The sequence below is a fragment of the Haplochromis burtoni genome, unplaced genomic scaffold (assembly GCF_018398535.1).
Source record: "Haplochromis burtoni strain Fernald_Lab_line unplaced genomic scaffold, NCSU_Asbu1 Contig_11, whole genome shotgun sequence".
In the NCBI taxonomy this organism is placed as follows: Eukaryota; Metazoa; Chordata; class Actinopteri; order Cichliformes; family Cichlidae; genus Haplochromis; species Haplochromis burtoni.
The window spans coordinates 1484509-1505107 of record NW_024582372.1 but is presented as its reverse complement, the minus strand read 5'-3'; the positions used below and the strand labels follow the sequence as shown (position 1 = coordinate 1505107).

Genomic DNA, 20599 nt, shown 5'->3' with positions numbered 1-20599 from the left:
GTGTGTGTGTGTGTGTGTGTGTGTGTGTGTGTGTGTGTGTGTGTGTGCGTGCGTGTCAGGATGCAAAGGGAATTTTGATGCTTTGACACACTAATCACCACATTGACTGAATTATCATGTGCTGATTGCAAGAAACCAATGTGAACTTTTATCAGTTTAGCTGCCAAGAGATATAAATGTACGCATTGTGCAATGGTGATCTATCTCTCTATCTCGCTGTTTTTCTCTCGCTCGCTCGCTCTCTCTGCCTATCTCCCTCTGTGTCTCTGTGTCTGTCAGACAAGCCCGGAGACTCATTGTTGCGCAGGAAATGCTCTCACGATACAGACTGCTAGCTTGTATACTCTAGATTTAACCCTATAATAGCAAGAGCGACATTTAACTAACCAGCTCCTGTTTGCCTATTGTTAAACCCTCATTCCAAAAACAAACTGGACTTTGACAGACTACAGCCAAATAGAGTTACCAAGAAAAACCTAGACAGAAGATGAAACTGAAAAAACAGATGTTTTTTCAAATTATATTTGTATTTTTGATTGACATTATGCTTTGGAAATAGAAGATATATTTCTTTTTTTTTTTTTTGTTCATGAGGTCTTTACGTTTACAGACACTGACAATCTCAGTGTCTGTAAACTGCTTCTGCTTCTGCCACTCATAAAGACTGACAATTATTTACCTGCACGTCTAGTGTCTCTCACGTACAAATACAGTGGGGCACTAGTTGCCTTAGCTTAACAACATGTCTCCAGAGGAAGAGACTTTTACAGGCCAAACAGCCCTGTGAATATCTTATCGCCCCCCTCCTTACCTATGCCTCTTTTATATGAGTCCACACTCATCAATGTCCACACTAAAATCTCCATTAAAATGAATCATTAAAATAGACTTTGCAAATGAACTAAGACATATCTTTTGAAGAGTAGCAGGCCTTTGGCTCAGGATTGTTTAGCGCATTTTTTAGGCTCATTTAACAGTGATAGATTTATTTATCCAGAAGGTGCTTCTCTGATCTTTTTATCAGTCCTGTAGGCTGAGAATGGGCCTGACTTTCAGCCTGCCTCCTAAGCCTCGTCAGTATCTTCCCATTTCATTAGGAATCACTCAGCACTTCAGAGAAACATTCAATTACGCTCCAATGGTAATTAAATGTTCTTCAAATGAGTTCATTTAAATCATCGCCATTTGGGCTTCAGTTGGGTTTTTAATGCCGTGCTCAACACAGAGCTCAAATGAACGTTAAGCGCCTCACCCAGTGGGAATATTTGAACGGCCATGCTCACAATCACAGTCAGATGACTTTTAACCAGCTTAGCAGCGTTAACAATTGAGAAGATATCATTACTAGGAAAAGATCAAGACTGCAGGATTTAAACATGCAACAACTCTGATAATATTGGTAACTCTCTAAAGCAGATGGTGTGTACTTGCAGGTTAGAAATGAGCCTCACAGTTTCAATGTCACAGTCAGTCTTACTGGAGAAGAGCAAGTGTGACATCGCCTGAAGTTGCTTTGCTCACCGTGTTAGATTATGTCTGATTTGACATGGGTAATAGAGGGGACAAAATTCATCCACTCACGTTTCATTGTGACGAAGGTTTCCACATTACAGGTTTGGAATGTATGACGATAAAAGGCTTAAATGTCATTGCAAATCCTGTGATTAGAAATGGCTGAAATCCAAGACCAGATTTTTAACATTATGGGACATTATGGAAAACGTTAAATATGACGAGGTAAAGCCCATAATGACACTTTGTACTCTTTCTTTGGCAATAGTCTTTTTATTTAGTTAATCAGACAATCCATTATAAAGGGCACAGCTTTAGTTTTACAATAGCTAATGCACCACTATAAAAGCTGTAAAGTGTTTTGCTCTTTTGTTTTTTTACCGATGCTACCTTTAGAGCAGAACATAAGTACTGAGTACACTCGCAGAGAATAAACTTTTAATTGTTCATATTGTGTGTTAAAAGGACCACCTCCTACCACAATGGACCAGCCCTGTACAGTCCAGCATAATAAATGCAATAATTATGTGTTTCTGATATAACTGTAAATCATTTAATGACCCTACAAGCGAGAGTTATTTTTAAAAGGGGATTCATCAATATTCTCCAGGGGTGTATAAAGAAAGGTCAGAAAATCTCTCATTAGGCTTGAGCATGCGCATGGGTGTGTGCCTCTCTTTGCATTTGTATATGTCTGCATGTAGTTGGGAATAAGTTTGTGCAATTGTTTCTGCTTTCATGTATTCATTTAGATAGAAGAAATGTCCTTATCACCAGTTCACAAATATGTAGATGTATTTCATCACTTCATCACACAAGACTGATAAAAAATGAAGATCCTGCTTTTCTAAACATTATAATATTATGTGCCATAGCCCTGAGGCCACATCATTTATTGTATATGAGAAGTATTAGATTTATGTACCAACATACAACACACTGGATTTGAGAACCCTTCTAAAAACTCTGTGGATCTTATCAAACTGTTGTTTGTCATAAGCAGACTGTTTATCTTCACTAAGTCAATAGTCTGTATTGGCATATTTGACAAATACTGTGTTGAACATAATAAAGAGATAGTCTCATTAGGTTCACTGTAATGACCATGTAGAAGGTGACAAATGAATGGAAAAACAACATAAATAAGGACATGTCCAAATCCTAAACTAAAGCTAAAGCCCTTGTATAGAGTCACATGGAAAGGTATAACATTAGGTGGTATTATATCATATTATTATTTACCACTGCCATGATGATCAACTCAACAAAAATGACAGGAGTAAAAAAAGGTATCATAATAAAATTTAGCTTAAAAAAAGCAAATAATTATTGTTTTCTGATGTTCATTGTGCATTTATTCATTTTTGCATTTGTGAAAATACACAGCAGGAGTTAGAGGCTGGATACTTTCCAGATGCTTCTTTACAACACAACAACTCCCCTGAACATTGCATGCTTGCATCTTAAAATCTTGTAGCCTGGAAATTGAGAAATAGCTGCTTTATGGTAACGAACGTGCTATATCAGCACTGAACTGCTATATTGTATATTGTATGGAAAAACACCCCTTAATTGTTTGTAAAACAGCGAATGCAAACAATGAAGTAAACCTATTTCATGTTCCATCCATCCATTCGCATCCGCTTATCCTTTTCAGGGTCGCGGGCGATGGAGCCTACACTGAAAAAGGGATTGGCTAACTCTTGGATTTACGTAAGCATCTTGCGTGTATTTAACACTATGTAGTTAAGTGTAACTACATAGTGTAGAAACTACATGGTATGCAGAGAGGCTGTTCATATCATGTTCAAGTGAAGTAAGTCAATAATATATCAATGTTAAATCCAGCGACACTGTTTCAGACTCGCGCTCTTTAGATCGTGGTTTCAGGAAGGCATCCATCTCAGTCAAGTCGAGCAGCCACCTCTACTTTTTTTAGTATACCAAAAAAAGTAAATTGGGTGGTTGTTACATTAAAAAAAGTCTAACTTGTAATTTGAACACAATAATTTCATGTTTCTATTAAATTTCTACGAAATTCAACAACTTAATTTGTTCTTGTTGAGACGACATGATACAATCTAGTAAGAGTGGTTAGTTGCTGAACTCATGAAATTCACAAGATCACACAAGATTTCAAACTGCAGGAAAATCACTGGAGTTATAAGAGGCAGACAACTACACACGCACCACGTGCATGCTATTGCTATTTATTGTGTAATATTACAAAAACAAAAGAATTCTGCATCAAATACAGGAAATCATAGCTTTCCTAAGGTCCTGTGTTCAAATCCGCATTCTGGCTAGTTTGCAGGTTTCTCTCTGGGTATTCTGGTTTCCTCCCGCAGTTAAAAGTCATGCAGTTATTAGAGTTAGGGTTAACTGATGATTCTAAATTACCTGTGAATGTAAGTGTAAATGGTTGTTTGTTTCTATGTGATAGATTGGTCAGCTGTCCAGGGTGTACCCTGCCTTGTAACCCATCACTTCAGGGTTATTTCCCAGCCCTCCTGCAACCAGGATAAAGATAGAAGGATGGTAGTTGTTGAAGACCCATTCAATTTTTATGGTAACCAGGATCTAGACTTTGTTGAACATTATGTAATATGTAGACAGCATGCAGTATTTAAGTGACCAAGTAGTATTGGGGTAAAAGTTATTGAATAGTGTTGAAATAAAATGACAAAATTGTGAAGGATTAAAATATTCCAAGAGCTCAACTTACTTCATCTGAACATGTTTCAATCACGTTTTATGAACACAAAATGCACAGGTTTACTGAATATGAAAAAGTTGTGTTGATTTAACTCAGTTGTTTAAGTTTCTGCCAAAGCAAAACATTTGTGTGCAACCAATGTCCACTATTGAATCAAGTAAATCCAACATGGACTTTTTTTCAGTGTATCCCAGCTGTCATAGGGAAAGAGGCGGGGTACACCCTGGACAGGTCGCCAGTTTGTCGCAGGGCTAGCACACAGAGACAGACTGTCATTCACACCTATGGGCAATTTAGATTTTTCAATTAACCTATCCCCACAAAGTGCACATCTTTGGGAAAGCTATCCACCAGTTAATATATCATTTAATTGTGATACACATTAACCTTACACATGACAGTAAACCAATACATTATGTTCATGTGAATGTAATTATGGCTAATATGCAAACCACTCTGCCAACTCTTGTACAATATTGACTAGTCTTCTTCGATTACTTAGCATGGGGTGAAGAGAATAGCATACATTTACTGGGCACATAGTATTAATTAGCAACCATGTCACTGAACTTGACAAATATTCAGCTGGGGGGGAGGGAATGGAATATGAGAGATAAAACCTCAAAACTCATGTGTCATCCCAGGGTCGTGTGGCACTAAGACAGTCTAGAAAACATGTGTGACTGTGCTGTTCACAGCACTGTAACACATTCACTGGTTTACTGCTGGTTCTTTGCCATGAAGCCAAAGAACTGATACTAACTTGTGTTCAGACACCAGAGTTCTCTGCTTACATAAAGCCCACTAGCTGTAGGCTACGAAATATTTTCCACCGGTGTCACAGTGGCTAACCAAACTCCACCTCAGACTACAACCCTGCTCTCCTCCTGACCTTATTTTGTCTTCTCTGTCCTCTATCACACCCTTCTCTGCCTCACCCTTCTTCTGACTAATGGATTAAAGTAATTGTGACATGGCTGTGCCCACATTCTGTTGGTAGGGTGAAAATTGATATTCCGGCTTTGTTGCTGTCACTAAACTGTTGATGAAACTGCATTGCAGCAGTGCAATACCAGGTCGTCTCGTTAGTAAAGATGTAAAGCATGGGTTGCCTTTCTGTCTTCTTCATTTTACAGTTAAAAGTAATGCTCAGAATGCTATGTTTTATTTGGTTTCTTGTTTGGTAAAGCCATACTAAACTTTTTTTTTAGCTAAATTGCCTGTATGGTTGCAGGCTCTATCGGCTTCCAGGTATTTGAGTGCCAACATGGATACAGTAACAGTCTCTGGTTAGCCCTGCCTGAAACTGAGGAACCTGCTTCCCACCACACACAAAGTCTAACAGATACAAAAGACAACTTACTGACCTCTGATCTTCCCGCTCAGTTGCCTCTAGAGCTAACCAGAATGACAGAAGTTCAGACAGATAACAGCAAAAGACCAACCTAAAAGACAGTATTCATGTTAATGCTAAAATTCTCTTCTAAGGTTTAACAACTACTGACTATATACTTTGTAAAAAATAAGTGTCACCATAGACAAGGAGTCACACAACAGATGTGTGTAGAAGTAATGGAGAAGTAAATTTGAGTCCTTATCTTATCAAAGCCATTTTTAATATTCTAGATATGTTGACGTAATATTCTTCCTTTGAACCAACATAAAAATATTAAAGTCACCAGTCTGTTGTCTAAAATCAAACAAGTTTAAGATGTATAATTGCACTATTATTCCTGTTTCCGTGCATTGCGGGCATTTCCTTCAGCAAGGTCTGCAGGATTAAAAACATAATGCCAACAAAAGACACCTCTAACACTTAGATATCACAGGAGCATGGCCCCTAGCTGATCAGATCTAATCTGAGGTCAGAAAATCAAATTAGAACATGACCAACACCCTAGATTGATCATAAACCATTACAGACCGAAACTACAAATCATGTTGTTTTGTTTCTTGTTTGGTTTTTAAACAGTACACTGTAAACAACTACACAGTGTTTAATGCATTACAATTGACGGTTTACATGATGCATTTTAGATTAGCAAATTTAACATAGTCAAAGCAAATGAATTGATAACATGTAAGTGGATCCATAATTCAGTGTTTAACACATTCACCTAACCTGTGAAAGATCCCCAGCTCAAGAGTGGGAAGGGACGCAAATCCCAGAGAGAGTTATGCCAGGAAGGGCAAAAATCCATGCCAAAGCAAATATGTGGATTCATCCCTTGTGGCAACTCATGAAAATGTGTGTTAATTAAATAAAATGAGTGAAATAGGTGACACACAAAGTGAGTATATACACAAATAGCCTTCTTCAGTCGTGTCTCACGATTCTTAAGTTTGGAAAGCCAATGAACACATTGAACATTAATGACTACAGCATTCTAACAAGCTGCACTCTTCAGTTTCATGTGGCTGCTGTGGTTTCAAAAATCCTCCAGGTTTTTTTTTTCAAATTGCTGAAAAGCCTGAGCGAAAAAATGAGGTGACCTATTTAATGAGGCTGGATGGTTTCATATCTTTATAAGTCAACCTCGCGTTGCTGTTCCATCTCATCCCATGAACTTCTGTCTTTCCGGTTCGATAAGCTGTCTTCACAGCATATACTGATCTCTCTCCATGTAGATCTCTCACAGCTCTGCATCATCAATAACTTCAAAGGCACAAAAGCAGCTAAATTAGGTTCGCCACTTTCTTCTGTCATGACTAATGAGCTTTCCCTTCGTTTGTATATTAGTCTCAGTCCGCTGTGGCCGCACCCCAGGGAACAGGCCGCTGCTGTGCCTTCCTGTGAACAGGTAAGCCCAAACAGATGACAAGGCAACAGAATGGAAATACAAACAATAGGGTTTTGTTTGAATTTTATTTGAGCCATATGTAGTGTTCAATTACCATACAAATGGATACATCCACTTACCCTTTAATAAAACATTCAGTAACAGTAATGATGATGTTTTTACACAAAACACAACCTTATAAAAAAAACTTTTATTCTGCATTTATTCTAATTTATTCAACATGTAATAAAATATTTGAAAGTCTGTTGTTTTACCAAATTAATAATATATAACTAGTATTTCTCCCATTTAAAGATTAGAAAATCAGAATCAGAATACTCAAATAACCCCCATAATGTTATGTCAACAAAACATAAAGACATAACCTGAACTATAGTTTTGGGCAGCCATAGCCAAGTGTTGAACTCCCTGTGGTTGTAACATATCTGGTTTATTGTCAAGATCATCTTCCACATGACTGAGTTGAACTATCATTAAATAGGACGCATACAAAAATCTAAAAATATACATCATTGCAAAGATGAGATCATACGCTTGGCGAGAGAGTGGGAAACAGGCTATGATTATAGGCTTTTGTCACAGGAAAGAAATGGTTATTTGTCAGCACCATGTCAAAATAGGCCACAAAAGAAATCAACACTCTTGTGGCCAGTAAGACAGGGCCAGTGTGGCTTACATCACTATTTTCCCTAACAAACTGCTTTATTTTTTTTTAAGTGAGCTGCTATTAGTCATTAGTTAATTGCATTTTGCCTATACATTAATGGGAGACTTCAACAATACACTGTATACAAACTGTATACAAACCTTACTATTTATTCTGATTTTTAAAAGTCATGCTGTGTCCACTGGGGTAAAGAAACTATAACCACCTAACTAGACAGGACTTACAGTGGAAGCTGGATTACCAAGACTGACTCGTGTTAGTGCTGTACACAAGTCAATTAAATGCAGGAGACCTCTGAACTGAGATAAAGAGCAATGTACTCAGATAAAGTGAGTTTTATGGCTTCCACAGAATATCAGTTTGCACTGAGCAGCGGGTTCACTCGCATCCACTTCCTCTGATATGACTTCTTCCATAAAACACAAAATTGACTTTGTTATGTAAGATGTTTGAAATTCAGTCGGGGTACCGTGTCTTTTTCCTACTGAAGTGAAGAAAACAACGACACTCGGACCGTGTACATGTGTTTGTGTTTTGCAAACAGTATATGTTTCATTCAACTTTCAACTCTTCGAAAATTGTGTGGACTGGATGGGGAGGGGAATCCCTTTCACTAGCGTGCCCAAAAGGTGGCAGTGTTGAGTTTTACAATGGTGTGCGAAAACATGACAACCTCTTCAATCCGCCTTTCATATTTTTTTTCCCTTTTTTTGTCAAGTTACCGCGCAGCTTCTTACATGCCACTTTTGTTTTATATTTAGTTGATAAAACATAGTTTCTAGGTTTTAATTGTGCTGTACATTCAGACAAATAACAGACATTGCCATTAGGAAGTAGACGGGTTTTGTTCAGGTAATATTCGCAAGATTAAGACTTATGTCTTAAAATGTATAACCAGTTTATGCTACAGGGTTACGCGAACTATATAAGGTCTGTTTTATGATTGCTTTCTCTCTCTTTTTTCTATATGTCAAGCATTACAACTCCGTTTTGTAATTAATTTAGAGCATGCTGTTTCGTTCCACTTACAACTCATACTTCGAAAAAGTAAAGTAATAAATAAATAAATGAATAAATAAAATGAAATCGAAATTACGATAAAAAGAACAAAAGGATCTATGCTCCGACTGACAGTCAGCTGGTGTCCATTGACGGTAGATAAAAGTTTTGTTTCTCTGGGCTACTAATATGTTAATTAGCTGTTAGAGTGTGCGACCCTATTGGCTCGTCGTCCGAGTCAATTTCCCATTTCCAGCCTGACGTCAGAGCGGCTACAATGCTTAAACTCATCTGCTGTGTGATCCCACTAAAAAATCGCCCCACCAGACAGCGGCTTAGAACGTGCAAGTGAGCTTTTACTCCCTGACTTTCGGTGTGTTTCCCTCTCCGCGTGCGCAATGTATTCATGAAGACACCGTAAAGTGTTAAATGTTTGAAATCCAAAACCGCCGAATTTCACATGCTGAAAAAGGACTCCGCTACTCGTACGCGCGGCACTGGTGTGTCAGTGCAATAGACTCTGCAAAGAAACTCTACTCACACACGCCTGCAAGTCCGCGGCTGCAAAAAGGACGCCGAAAACCTAATTTTTTTTTCAGTTTCAAGACAAACGCGTAAAAATCAAACTGGCTCACGTTCTTCCCAACCAACCCAGTTTGACAGCTGCTCTTCACCCCGTTTGGAGGACTGTCAGCAGCAAGAGGATGGCATCAGAGCTGGCAATGAGCAACTCCGACCTGCCCACCAGTCCCCTGGCCATGGAATATGTTAATGACTTCGATCTGATGAAGTTTGAAGTGAAAAAGGAGCCGGTGGAGCCCGATCGCAACATCAGCCAGTGCAGTCGCCTTATCGCCGGGGGATCCTTGTCTTCCACCCCGATGAGCACGCCTTGCAGCTCGGTGCCCCCTTCCCCAAGCTTCTCGGCGCCCAGTCCGGGCTCGGGGAGTGAGCAGAAGACACACATTGAGGATTTCTACTGGATGTCCGGTTATCAACAGCAGCTGAATCCAGAGGCGCTGGGCTTCAGCCCCGAAGACGCGGTCGAGGCGCTGATCAACAGCAGTCATCAGCTCCAGTCTTTCGATGGCTATGCCAGGGGCCAGCAGTTTGCTGGTGCAGCCGGAGGAGGAAGCACCATGGCCGGGGAAGAGATGGGGTCCGCCGCGGCGGTGGTGTCGGCAGTAATTGCTGCGGCTCCCGCTCAGAACGGAGCGCAACACCACCACCACCACCATCACCACCACAGCAGCAGCCACCACCAGGCACCGGGCGTCCAGTCCAACGGCACTTCTGGGACAAATCACCCACACATGCGCTTGGAGGAGCGGTTCACAGACGAGCAGCTGGTGACCATGTCAGTGCGGGAGCTCAACCGGCAGCTACGGGGGGTCAGCAAAGAAGAGGTGATCAGATTGAAACAGAAGAGGAGGACCCTAAAGAACAGAGGCTACGCTCAGTCCTGCCGGTTCAAGCGAGTTCAGCAGCGGCACGTCCTGGAGGGAGAGAAGACACAACTCCTGCAGCAGGTCGAGCACCTAAAGCAAGAGATCTCCAGGCTGGTCCGGGAGAGGGACGCGTACAAAGAAAAGTATGAGAAGCTCATCAGCAACGGCTTCAGAGAAAATGGATCCAGCAGTGACAACAACCCTTCATCTCCGGAGTTTTTCATGTGAGTTTCGACATTATCGCGAAATAAAACTATATCAGATGAATAACTCACCCCGCGTAAAAAGTTTTCATTCTGAAACTTTTTTTTTATTATTTACTTGACGCAAATCCCACTATATGCCTAGATCAAGAACTAATTTATCAACTTTTTGATTTTTTTTATTACATTTATTTTTTTTGAAAACAAGTTCCCTCCATTCTACCACTGCTGTAGATTTGGAGGGCTTTGTTATCCGCATTTTTTTTTAATCTAGAAGAGGCGTATTGAGAAAACTTTCTACTTTTTGCTATCATACTCAGTATATTACACATAGTTTGTCTGTCAAGATTTTTTTTTCATCTCTGTTCATTAGATTTGCAGTGTTTGATATTTGAAAGTTGATCCAACTTTATGCCGCAGTATACCAAGTGTGCATGCAAGCACTAAGTATACTCCTTTGAAGTTCATCAACTTGGCCCTTTTTCATCATTTTAGTTTTGATTCAGTGTACAGATTCTTATCAAAAGTGCATCCATCGACAGTATGTTTTTTTCCTTTTTTTCTTTCTTTCTCCTTTTTTTATTTTTTATTTTTTTTTGTCTGCCAAACTTGGAGGATTGCAAGCCTGCCGTTTGACGCCACCTCATCTCATGCGTTTGCTTGTTATTGTGTGGAGCAACAAAAGACTGTATCCATTACAAACTCTTCATTGTTTTAAAGAGATGTGTTATTGAACTGCCCTGCATGCTGGACATGTATGGTTTTTCTTTCTATGCTTGAAGATGTCCTTTTTTGTCGGATGACTCCAGCATGGCACTCATACTTCATTTAGGCCTCCTCACTTTTTTGGGACAGAGACAAAAAAGTGACAGGACTTCCCACCCCCTGTAGTGGTGCATTTCAGCTGTGTTGAAGTGCACCACCATCGGCTGTCATAAGACTGCAGTGAATGCGCTGGCATTCCTGGTGGAAGTTTGTCGGCGGGGACCCTGGTGCGAGGGGAAAAAGAAAAGACTTCAGTATGAAGGAAATTACCAGTCAATTTCCTGGAAGTTTAGTCTGTTGCTAAGCCTATGTTGTTATTTAAATATATTCCATTGTGCATTTGTCATCATTTGAATAATTTTTAAAGCGTAATTTAAAGACAAAGTTTTATAATCTATGATGCAAAAGATATCATGTGCTACAGCTTATGTCATATAGATTTCTAGGATAATTAATAATAAGATTGCTGCCCAAAACTATTTTTAACACTGATTAAGAGAAATTGGCTCGGCTCCAATTTATACAGTGAGCAGTATTGTGCAGTGCATAAAACAGCGCTTTTGCAGCATGTGCTATAAACCGAAGTGTGAGAGATCTGGTGTCCGACACACATTTTATTATTATATTTTAAATAACTATATTAAGAAAAAGTATATTTGGAGAAGACAATTCTCACAAGTCTAAGTAAATTACTGTGCTTTTGAAAATGTGTTTCTTGATTGAACTGACTTATTCTGAACAGAAATGCACTAAAAAAATGTCATGTGGAAAATTAGCTTTCCATCTCCCAAGAAGATAGATCTGACATTCGTTTACGACTTAGTCGTATCATTTGGAGATATTAGCATCAGTTCAGGGTATACTGTTGTTTTCTCTTAAATAAACGTAAACATTTGCAAAGCAATAAGTAATTATTCTAATCTATAATGTCCGGACATTATTAGATCGTCAGGGAGTGTCACCCTGCATGTATAAAAGGGGGGAGTACCATTCGCCAATAAATTTTGAAAATATGTTAATTAATCTTTCATCTTACATATAGTATATATATACATATATATATATATATTTTGCTGTGCAAAATTATTTCATTCACTAACCATATGTGATGTTCATATGTGCTCGTTTCTCATTTCATACAATTAAATGATATGCAATAAATGTATGTAATTGTCTTCAATAAGTTTCTCACTTTTCTTTTGAGTTGTCCTGAGACTCTTTGTTGTTTGTGAGTGAAACACACAGAAATGAAACTAGAAAACATGTCATCTCCATATTACTGCCCCACATTTTAACACTGCTTATAGGGGTCTTGTTACCCTCTTTTTAAGGCGTTTCTGCCAGAATAAATTTAGTAAGAGCTTCTTACACCATTTTGGAAGAATCAGAAACAGGAATGAATTGAACATTTAAGGAAAGCAATTCAGGCTGGCAGTGTAAAAAAAAATTGTAAAATGTAGAGATGCAAGTCCATTGTTGCAATAACTTAATGAAGCCTAATAATAATAACAATAACTCACAGTGGCGTGCAGCTAATTAAACATTTCTGCTTTGACAGTCTGTTGAATGATAGAGACACATGTTTCTTCACAATCCATGAATTAACACCAAATAAAAATATATGTATTTATTATTTCCTATGATGATGATCCTAAAAAGGAGAAACAGACCTTACCTGCTGACATTTTTCATTTAAAGTCCAACGTGATTCTATCATTATAATCAAAAAAATAAGTGTTAGAAATATTGTGTTTGCATCTCAGTTCATGAACTTCATCCTCATTTTTATTTGCAGAAGTCCAATTTGATTTTATGCCTGATAAATCATGTTAACGTTACTATGAACAGTCTGGTCATGTGTGAGCCTTTCTATTTGTGCATATGTGTGTGCTTATCTTAAGTGCTGCTTCATGTGGGAGTATGCAAGCGTGTATTTGGACTTAGGTGTAAATCTGAATGTGTGTGTGTGTGTTTCCTTGAGTGGCAGTATGTAATAATGACAACACTGTGAGTTTCCTGTGGCTGTGCATGATGCATGCTCCATATTTGTACCCTTCACTTACCCTTTTTACACATTCTTTGCTTACTTATCTGTTGTGCCCGCTTACTGTGTTTCTCGGACACTCTGCACTTACAGTCATTAGCATGTCATCGTTTGGCTTTCTCAGTTTCATCCAGCTCTTTCCTTTTTGTCAGTGGGTCTGGACGTTGGCCTGAAGCAAACATGCTGTGGGAGACGGGGCGCACGGAGGGCACAGCCATGTCAGGCATGTGAGGGGGCGCTGGAGAAGGTGCCAATTTATGTCAGCCACTGTGGTTAGCAGAAGAGTCTCTGCTCTGCTGTACCCAATCTTGCATTGCATTTGGTGTTTTTACATCATACGCTGATTTTCTTTTTAACATAACTTTTGGACTGCACTTGGACACGAACTAAACTTGCCACTTTCCAGAAAGACAAGAGGAAAAGTTCTTTGCTGAGTTCACAAGGAATAGGCTTGTGGGCATTCGGAACAATTTGTTTGTTGAAACAGGAAGACCAACGTGCCAAAATACACTTTGAGGAAACGCTACAGTTTCTGAAGACAGATTCAATCTGGATTTGTCTTCTGTTTTGCAGTTTAGCCACAGATTATCAGTGTCCAACGGATACAGACAAAAAACGCCTTTCATAAAAATGAACCGCACTGTCAGTGTGTTAAAGCAGTAAGTGCTCAACCGTTCGTAGTCTTTGCCATTATAAATTTCATACTTGTTAAATTTGCAAAAAAGCAAGCTTCTGCGCCATCTGCCAATGATGATGTGCTTCACAGCTCATCAAAAAGGAGAGAGAGGGAGAGGGAGAAAGACAGTTTTAACCCAAGATCTGAGGTGTGCACTGCTGCTGTGGTGGCTGATTTGCCCAGAGTGAGGGGAGAAGCTGAGACAATAGTCAGGCTTGGGCTGAATTAAATGATTTTGCTGATGATTAATAGTGGTGTGGGCCAGTGGCTCCTGCGATGTAAAGATGATAAATCGTGAGTGTAGCTCTGTGCAGCTGTGCCAGTGTTGGGTCTTAGCATGTACACACCATGCAATTTACAGCCAAGCCGTTCTCCTTCTTCCTCAATTTATCTAATTACATCTAAAGCAGTAGTACCGTTATAGTCTGATATGTCACATTAACCACAACAATGTATGAAATGACTTTAGAGAGGATAATCATTTGCTTTTCCCCTCATTTAAAAGACATGTTTTTGTATTTGCCATTTCAAAGAGGAAATAATTTCCTCTTTGCTTAAGAGTCTCTTCTTTTCTGCCTCTCTTTAAACCATGCTTTCAGTGCAGTGGGTTTTTTGATGTGTTTTGAGTGGCATGTAAAAAATGAACATTTGTTTTTTGCTAGGGGCTTCTTTATAAGACTCTTAAACTTATTTAGTTTGATTGTTTCCTCATTGGAATAGATCATTTAGACCTCTAATGTCCATCCACTAAAACACAGTCACCGCACGCATACTAAACATGAAAACACACTCACCAACTTACAATACGAAAACAAAAGAATAGATTTGCTCCATTCTTTTGTTTCAGACCATAGTGTTACTTGTGCTTCTCTCTGTGTGTGACTCAAACAGTCGAGTCCCCGAGCTAAATGGCATTTTTTGCGAAGACAGATCTAATTTGTAAAAAGATGTTTCCTCTTATATCTGTGGTGCCCGTACGCAGCGGTTATGTAAGTGATAAAATGATCGATCTTCCAGCGAGACACTCATGTGGAACGCTGGCGCTATGCAGGTTGACAGCATAAGATGCAGCACAATGTTCAGTTAAGTACCAGTACGCCAGTCGACACAACCAAAAATAAGAGCCGGTTGGGGGTTTGAATTCTTACAGGCTGTAGAAAGTGCCAGAGGAACAATTGGAGCAAATCTTTTTGTCTTGCTGTTTCGCACGGTATGTCATGTATGTGTTTGTAGGTGTAGATGCATGAATCCGTGTGTGTGCATGCATGTGTATTTCTCTTGTTGTGTTTTTTGTCAAAGAGGATGAGCAGAGGTCAAAAGTTACAGCGCACAAGGCTGCTCCCAAAGTCATTAGAGTAATCCCTGCCCTGGGGAACTCATGCTCATTTCCTCTGCCCAAAACCCAATGAATGAGATGTACACACACATCCGACATAGCATAGTATCCAGTAAATTCAGCACAACTCCCTGCTATATATATTTTTTAATTATTAACATCCTATATTTCACTCCTGTCTTTACATTTTTTGAATCGCAAGAAAACAAATAATATATTTTTGACTGTGAAAAGATTATATAATAATACTATACTATAACAGCACACATACAAAAGGAGTTTAAATACAGGGTGCAGGAAAAGTGTCTATTAATAAATATGCTGTGAAGGGCAGTGGCATTTGGCTTAAGCTGGCCAGGTTTATTTTCACGCTGCCATTCATTCTGATTATTTTCATGTATTCATTTATTTATTTATTTACTCTGAGTCTGGTAGTATTTGTGGCACACATGGTGAACATTTAATCTTGTTCTCACACCCACTTCATTCAACCATTTCATTGTGGGTGTTGCAAAACAAAGCAGCCAGTCGTACATGGGGTAAATTCATTGTTCCTGTCTTAAATATCAACTGACTCAGAGTGGGTGTGTTAAGCTGTGGCTTTCTGTCACATTTTACACAACTGGGGTTAATAAAGACTCACAAAATATCAAAAGTGCCAAGTTTCAACTGTGTTTTTTTAAAACATATTTTTCTAATCTGTCTTAGTGTGATGAGAAATCCTAAATAAATGGAATAAGATCTTTCTTTTTTTTTCTTTGCATTTTCACATTTGTTCGTCCTACCTTTGCATGGAATTCGCTTCTGTTTTTCATTTTTACTATTTTCATTTTCAACAGTTAGAAAATGTTTTATATGAGTTTGGTTGTGGATAAAAACCACTGTCGACAGAAGATTGGAGAGAGGATGTGCAGCAGCAGTGGCAGTCATGTGTCTCAACACAACCAGGTGGCAGCCACATCTGTGAATGGTCTGTCTAAGTAGAGAAACAAAAAAAGGAACATTATTCTCACATTCATAGTGTAGAAGAGAGGAATAGTACAATCGTATAAGAGAGGAATGGTGCAATAGTGCAGTTCACTGGAAATAAATAAATGCCAAGCATCAATACTTACACTTTACACTTTGCTGTCGATGATGTCTGTACATTTCTTTCTTTCTTTCGTGGCAGAAAGCTTGCTTCAAATAGACATTAAGCTGATACATGTGGTGTCATTAGAGAGTCGTCCTTGAAAGACTGGCTGCAGGTTATGTTGGTAATGAGGTGGTAGGGATTTGCTGGAGTAATTTTATATGTCTGTAAATGGACCCAAACCAAGAGCCTGTGACTTAAATAAATGCAGCAGCGCTAAAGCAAGAGGTAACGGAGTAAAAGAAAAAGTGAGACACACAGTCCTTCAAACGGGCATATGTTTGTGAAATTTCTCCCACTAAAAATCTAGCTACATGAGTGAAATCCCTGTGTGCTCCACAAATGTTTTTGTTTTCTACACATTTAAGTCCATTCCTTTGGTTCCTCAGGTGTAACTTTTAAAGCAGATCAGTATGAAATAGGGAGCTGCATGCAGAGCGATACACATGGAGCATAGATGTAAGTGCAATTTTGTTGTTTAGGTAAGTCCAAGTCATATCTCAGCATATGTATTTTTACACTTTCAGTACTTTCACCTTGAATGACCGGTGAAATAAAGCAAACCTAAGACATGAAAAAGATAATATCCTGCTATATCTAACAGGTGATATGATTTGTCAGCTGATTGGCTGCTGATCACAGTTTAGCACCATTAGGAGCCTTTTGTTTTTTTTTGTTTTTTTCTTAACATCTGTCATCACAACAGCTGCCTGACTGCTTTTGTGCCAGTTCTATGTGGCATTTATTTGAAAATCCAGTGATTTAAAATTTCCCTCACAGTAGCGTACAGGCAAATTACTTCCACCGCTGTTATTTTCCAGGAACTTTAAATCGGCCCGGCTTGGAATCTGCAAAGGGAGCTAAGAGCTGAGCTAATGTTTTTACTTGTGCTGCAACATTTATAGGGGATATGAACTGTATTTGGACCCGCCTAAAGAAACATGCCCACTTTTGTATGTTTTGCCAGGGTACTTCTTAAAGTTTCAGTCACAAGGTAGCAAGGAAACAAGACTTTATCCCTCTCTTTTTTATTTGCCACGATTCCTCCCCTGTTAGAACAATTCATTATTCAACTGAATGAGATGAACAGAAATAAATGCCTCTACAAAAAAAAAGAAAAAAAATCTATTTTGCCTTGTCTGTGTGATGGCACGCCGTACGTACGTTTAGATATTTTAGTTTTGTCTCTTGTGTTTTGATGCATGGGTTCCGCCTGTAGAATCTATTTGCATGTAAATTTTTACAATTCCCCCAGCATCAAACATTTACTATGATACATGTAGTGTATTTCACCAAAGAGACAAGGTGAGAGTGAATCTTGCTCAGAATGAGTCTGCTTGTTTCTTTGTGATTGTTTGTGTGGGCCTTCTTGTGTGTATCCGTGTCTGATGCAGACAGAAGAGAAGAGGGTGAAAAGGTGACACCAAGCATATTTACGCTGATATTAATTTATCTGATCTGTTTGTCCAATCTTTTCTGCTTCTTCAGGTCATCAAGAAAATTTCTCCATCTGTGATTTCAAGCACCATCCCTCCGTGCCCTTGAGGATTCTTGAGGTAAATGTCTGATAACTTTGGCCTTTTTTTTTTTACATTTTCTGCTTAATAATATAGCAATATCAGATTTGTTGAGTTTACAAAATATTCCTTCTTTAGAAAAATACCACAGCTTTGCACATGCTACCAAACATAGCTGTGTTATACAAGTATTATTTGTGGTATGCATTTTTCATTTATAGCACTACACAATTAAATCCATATTAACTATTCATTAATATCAGGCAGTCATATTAAACGGAGAAAATAGTCACCACATATGCTACTGAATGTTTTAAAACATAATGCATGTCTGTAAGCTTTTTATAATGGATACATAATGCATTGTATATGCTAAAGAGCACACACCTTCTTAATGTTGGCAATATCTCTCTACATCTATCTCCCTGATGCAATAACGTTCCTTGATATCGTATCCATTATCATACCTTATTTTATCCATGGAGAAGAAAAATCACACGACACATGAAGTTTTGAGTCTAGGGCAACATCCTTCATCCCCGATCATGACAACCGGCAGATTAGAGCCACTCATTCAAATGCAAATTATATGTTCGTGTTTTGCACCAGTGACAAAGAGTGAAGAATAAGATTTGAGTCTTGATATCAATTTGCAGAGACAAAGGGCAACCTGGGAGAATGTATATTGCAAACCCAAATGTTCCTGTAATGGTTTCACTGATTGTTCCAAAGCAAACAGCTGCAATGTGCTTCATCATGACACATAAGAATGAAAGAGCACTTGCATTCTAACTTTTTCCACCAACGTAAAGAAGAATATACTGTAAGTGTGTGCGTGTGTGCTTGTGTACATGTATTTGTATCTGCTGTTATTTACTTGATTGTCTCTAAGTGGGGAGCGGGATCAGTAGCTGGCCTTTCGCCAGATCCACTTAACTTCAGGAGGGGAAGCAGGACAAAAGCCATCAGGGAAGACAAGGACAAATCATCTTTAGATGAAGTGTTTTAAGTGCTCTGATTCTCCTCCCACGTCATCACTGTGAATTAGGTGCCCTCTGCTCACTGCTAAGGGGTGTCGAATATAAACAATGCCATGGGAACGGATGTTAAACGAATTAAAGTGGAAAACCATGAGGGTGTCTATCTTACGCGGCCTCGTAAATCTCGGTTCTCCTGCCATGCGCTATGCTGATGTTGTGCTCTGACAACCTGCCAGCTGAACTTAGAGGTGCTGCGTGCGGTGTGGTCTGGTCGATCCCGTTCTTAGCAGTTTCAACCATGGCAGACATTCCAGGCAGAGCCATGTCTTTGTTTTATGCAAATCCATGCATATGAAGAATGGGGGGGGGGGGGGGGTTGGGGTGATGAGCAGTCTGGCCACGTAGCTCCAGGAGGACAAGCTGAGTGATGGAGACGGAGAGCCAGGTCTTGGTGTCCTTGCCTGGGGAAACAGTGTCCTGACTCGAGCCTGGACTGCCACCAGGACACTATGTCACTGCGCCTCTACCTAACTAATCCTAGAAGAAAAAGATTTTCCCAGGCACAAATGTATTTACGCCACAAGATGCAGAGCTGGTATGAAGATACTGTAAATAGAGGTTAACATTGGTATAAAACTACCTGCCAGTGTGCTTTTCCTGTGTGTTGTAAAGGTAGGCACAGCTCAGGGGATTGCCATGCAAAGAGACACTGGAGTTCAGAGCCCAGTAGGGAGCTGAAGGACCCAGAATATGCTGACAAAGATAAAATGCCAGGTGTGTGTATATGCAGTGTAAGAGGCTGTGAGAAAGTGCAAATATAGATTGGGGGGGGGAAAGGTCTGTGTGTGTGTGTGTGTGAGTGTTTGTGCTCACATAAAGATACAGCATACAGTCATGTGACCATTGTATGACAACGTGGTTTGGGTGAAACCTACTGAAGCAGCATCACCCACATACCACAGCTCATCGCACTGTTCAATTTCCCATCTTAACAAGTGTCTTTCGTTTCTTCACATCTGTGTTTTTTCTGTGCAGTAAATTATGTTGTTTTTAAACTTCCCAAAACATCTTCTCTTGCCCACCCCTTCTTACAGTTGCTTGTTAACGGTAATGGTTAGTAGGAGGCGAATCCGCCACAGTGTGCTCTATTTCTGGGTGCCAGGATGTTGGTCTCAGTCGTTGAGGGCAGATGAAATCGATCCAGATTAACCTGTCATGTGGGGGAGAAAATGAATGGGACAGAGGGGTGCAGAGGCCATGGAGAGAAGGGGGGCAGTGTGAAGTAAAAAAACAACCTCCTCCATATGGGTCAAAAGTTGTGGGATGATTTATTCAAGACTGGGTGCTATCCCACCTTCCCCCCCCTTCTATCTGCTCCACCTGCCTCTTGGAAAGGAGTGAGAAACTGGAGACTGTTCAGGAGGAGGTGACTATATTTAGCCTTGATGACCAAAGACACTGTGGTCTAACTTTAAAGTTAAAAATACATATATCCATGTACAGTGAGATGGACACAGTTTGCGTCATCACAAGGCACCTATCACAAATTTGTCAGCTTGAAGTGACTCGTGAAGAACGAGTGCAAAGCAATGTGCAGCTTCCAATAGATGCGTTTTCATTAAAAGACTGTATGAGATTGAACTAAGTTTTAGTACCCCTGATTAAATTCATGCTATTAAAAGTTATCATGAAACAAAGATTTTACTTGTAATTGTGAAAATTATGTATCCTAAGAAAAATATGTGTGTGTGTGTGTGTGTGTGTGTGTGTGTGTGTGTGTGTGTGTGTGTGTGTGTGTGTGTG

At 39.4% G+C, this 20599-nt stretch overlaps 1 protein-coding gene across 1 annotated transcript in view; it reads left to right on the top strand.

Annotated features, from left to right (window-relative positions):
- Positions 1-9286: 9286 nt before the first annotated feature.
- The window catches only part of mafa (v-maf avian musculoaponeurotic fibrosarcoma oncogene homolog a (paralog a)), a 78464-nt gene continuing 67151 nt past the window's right edge, over positions 9287-20599 (top strand). The window contains exons 1-2 of the mRNA XM_005915159.3: positions 9287-10367; positions 17788-17855. Coding sequence (XP_005915221.1) covers positions 9400-10367; positions 17788-17815 — 996 coding nt within the window. The 5' untranslated portion in view covers positions 9287-9399 and the 3' untranslated portion in view covers positions 17816-17855. The remainder of the gene's footprint in view (positions 10368-17787; positions 17856-20599) is intronic.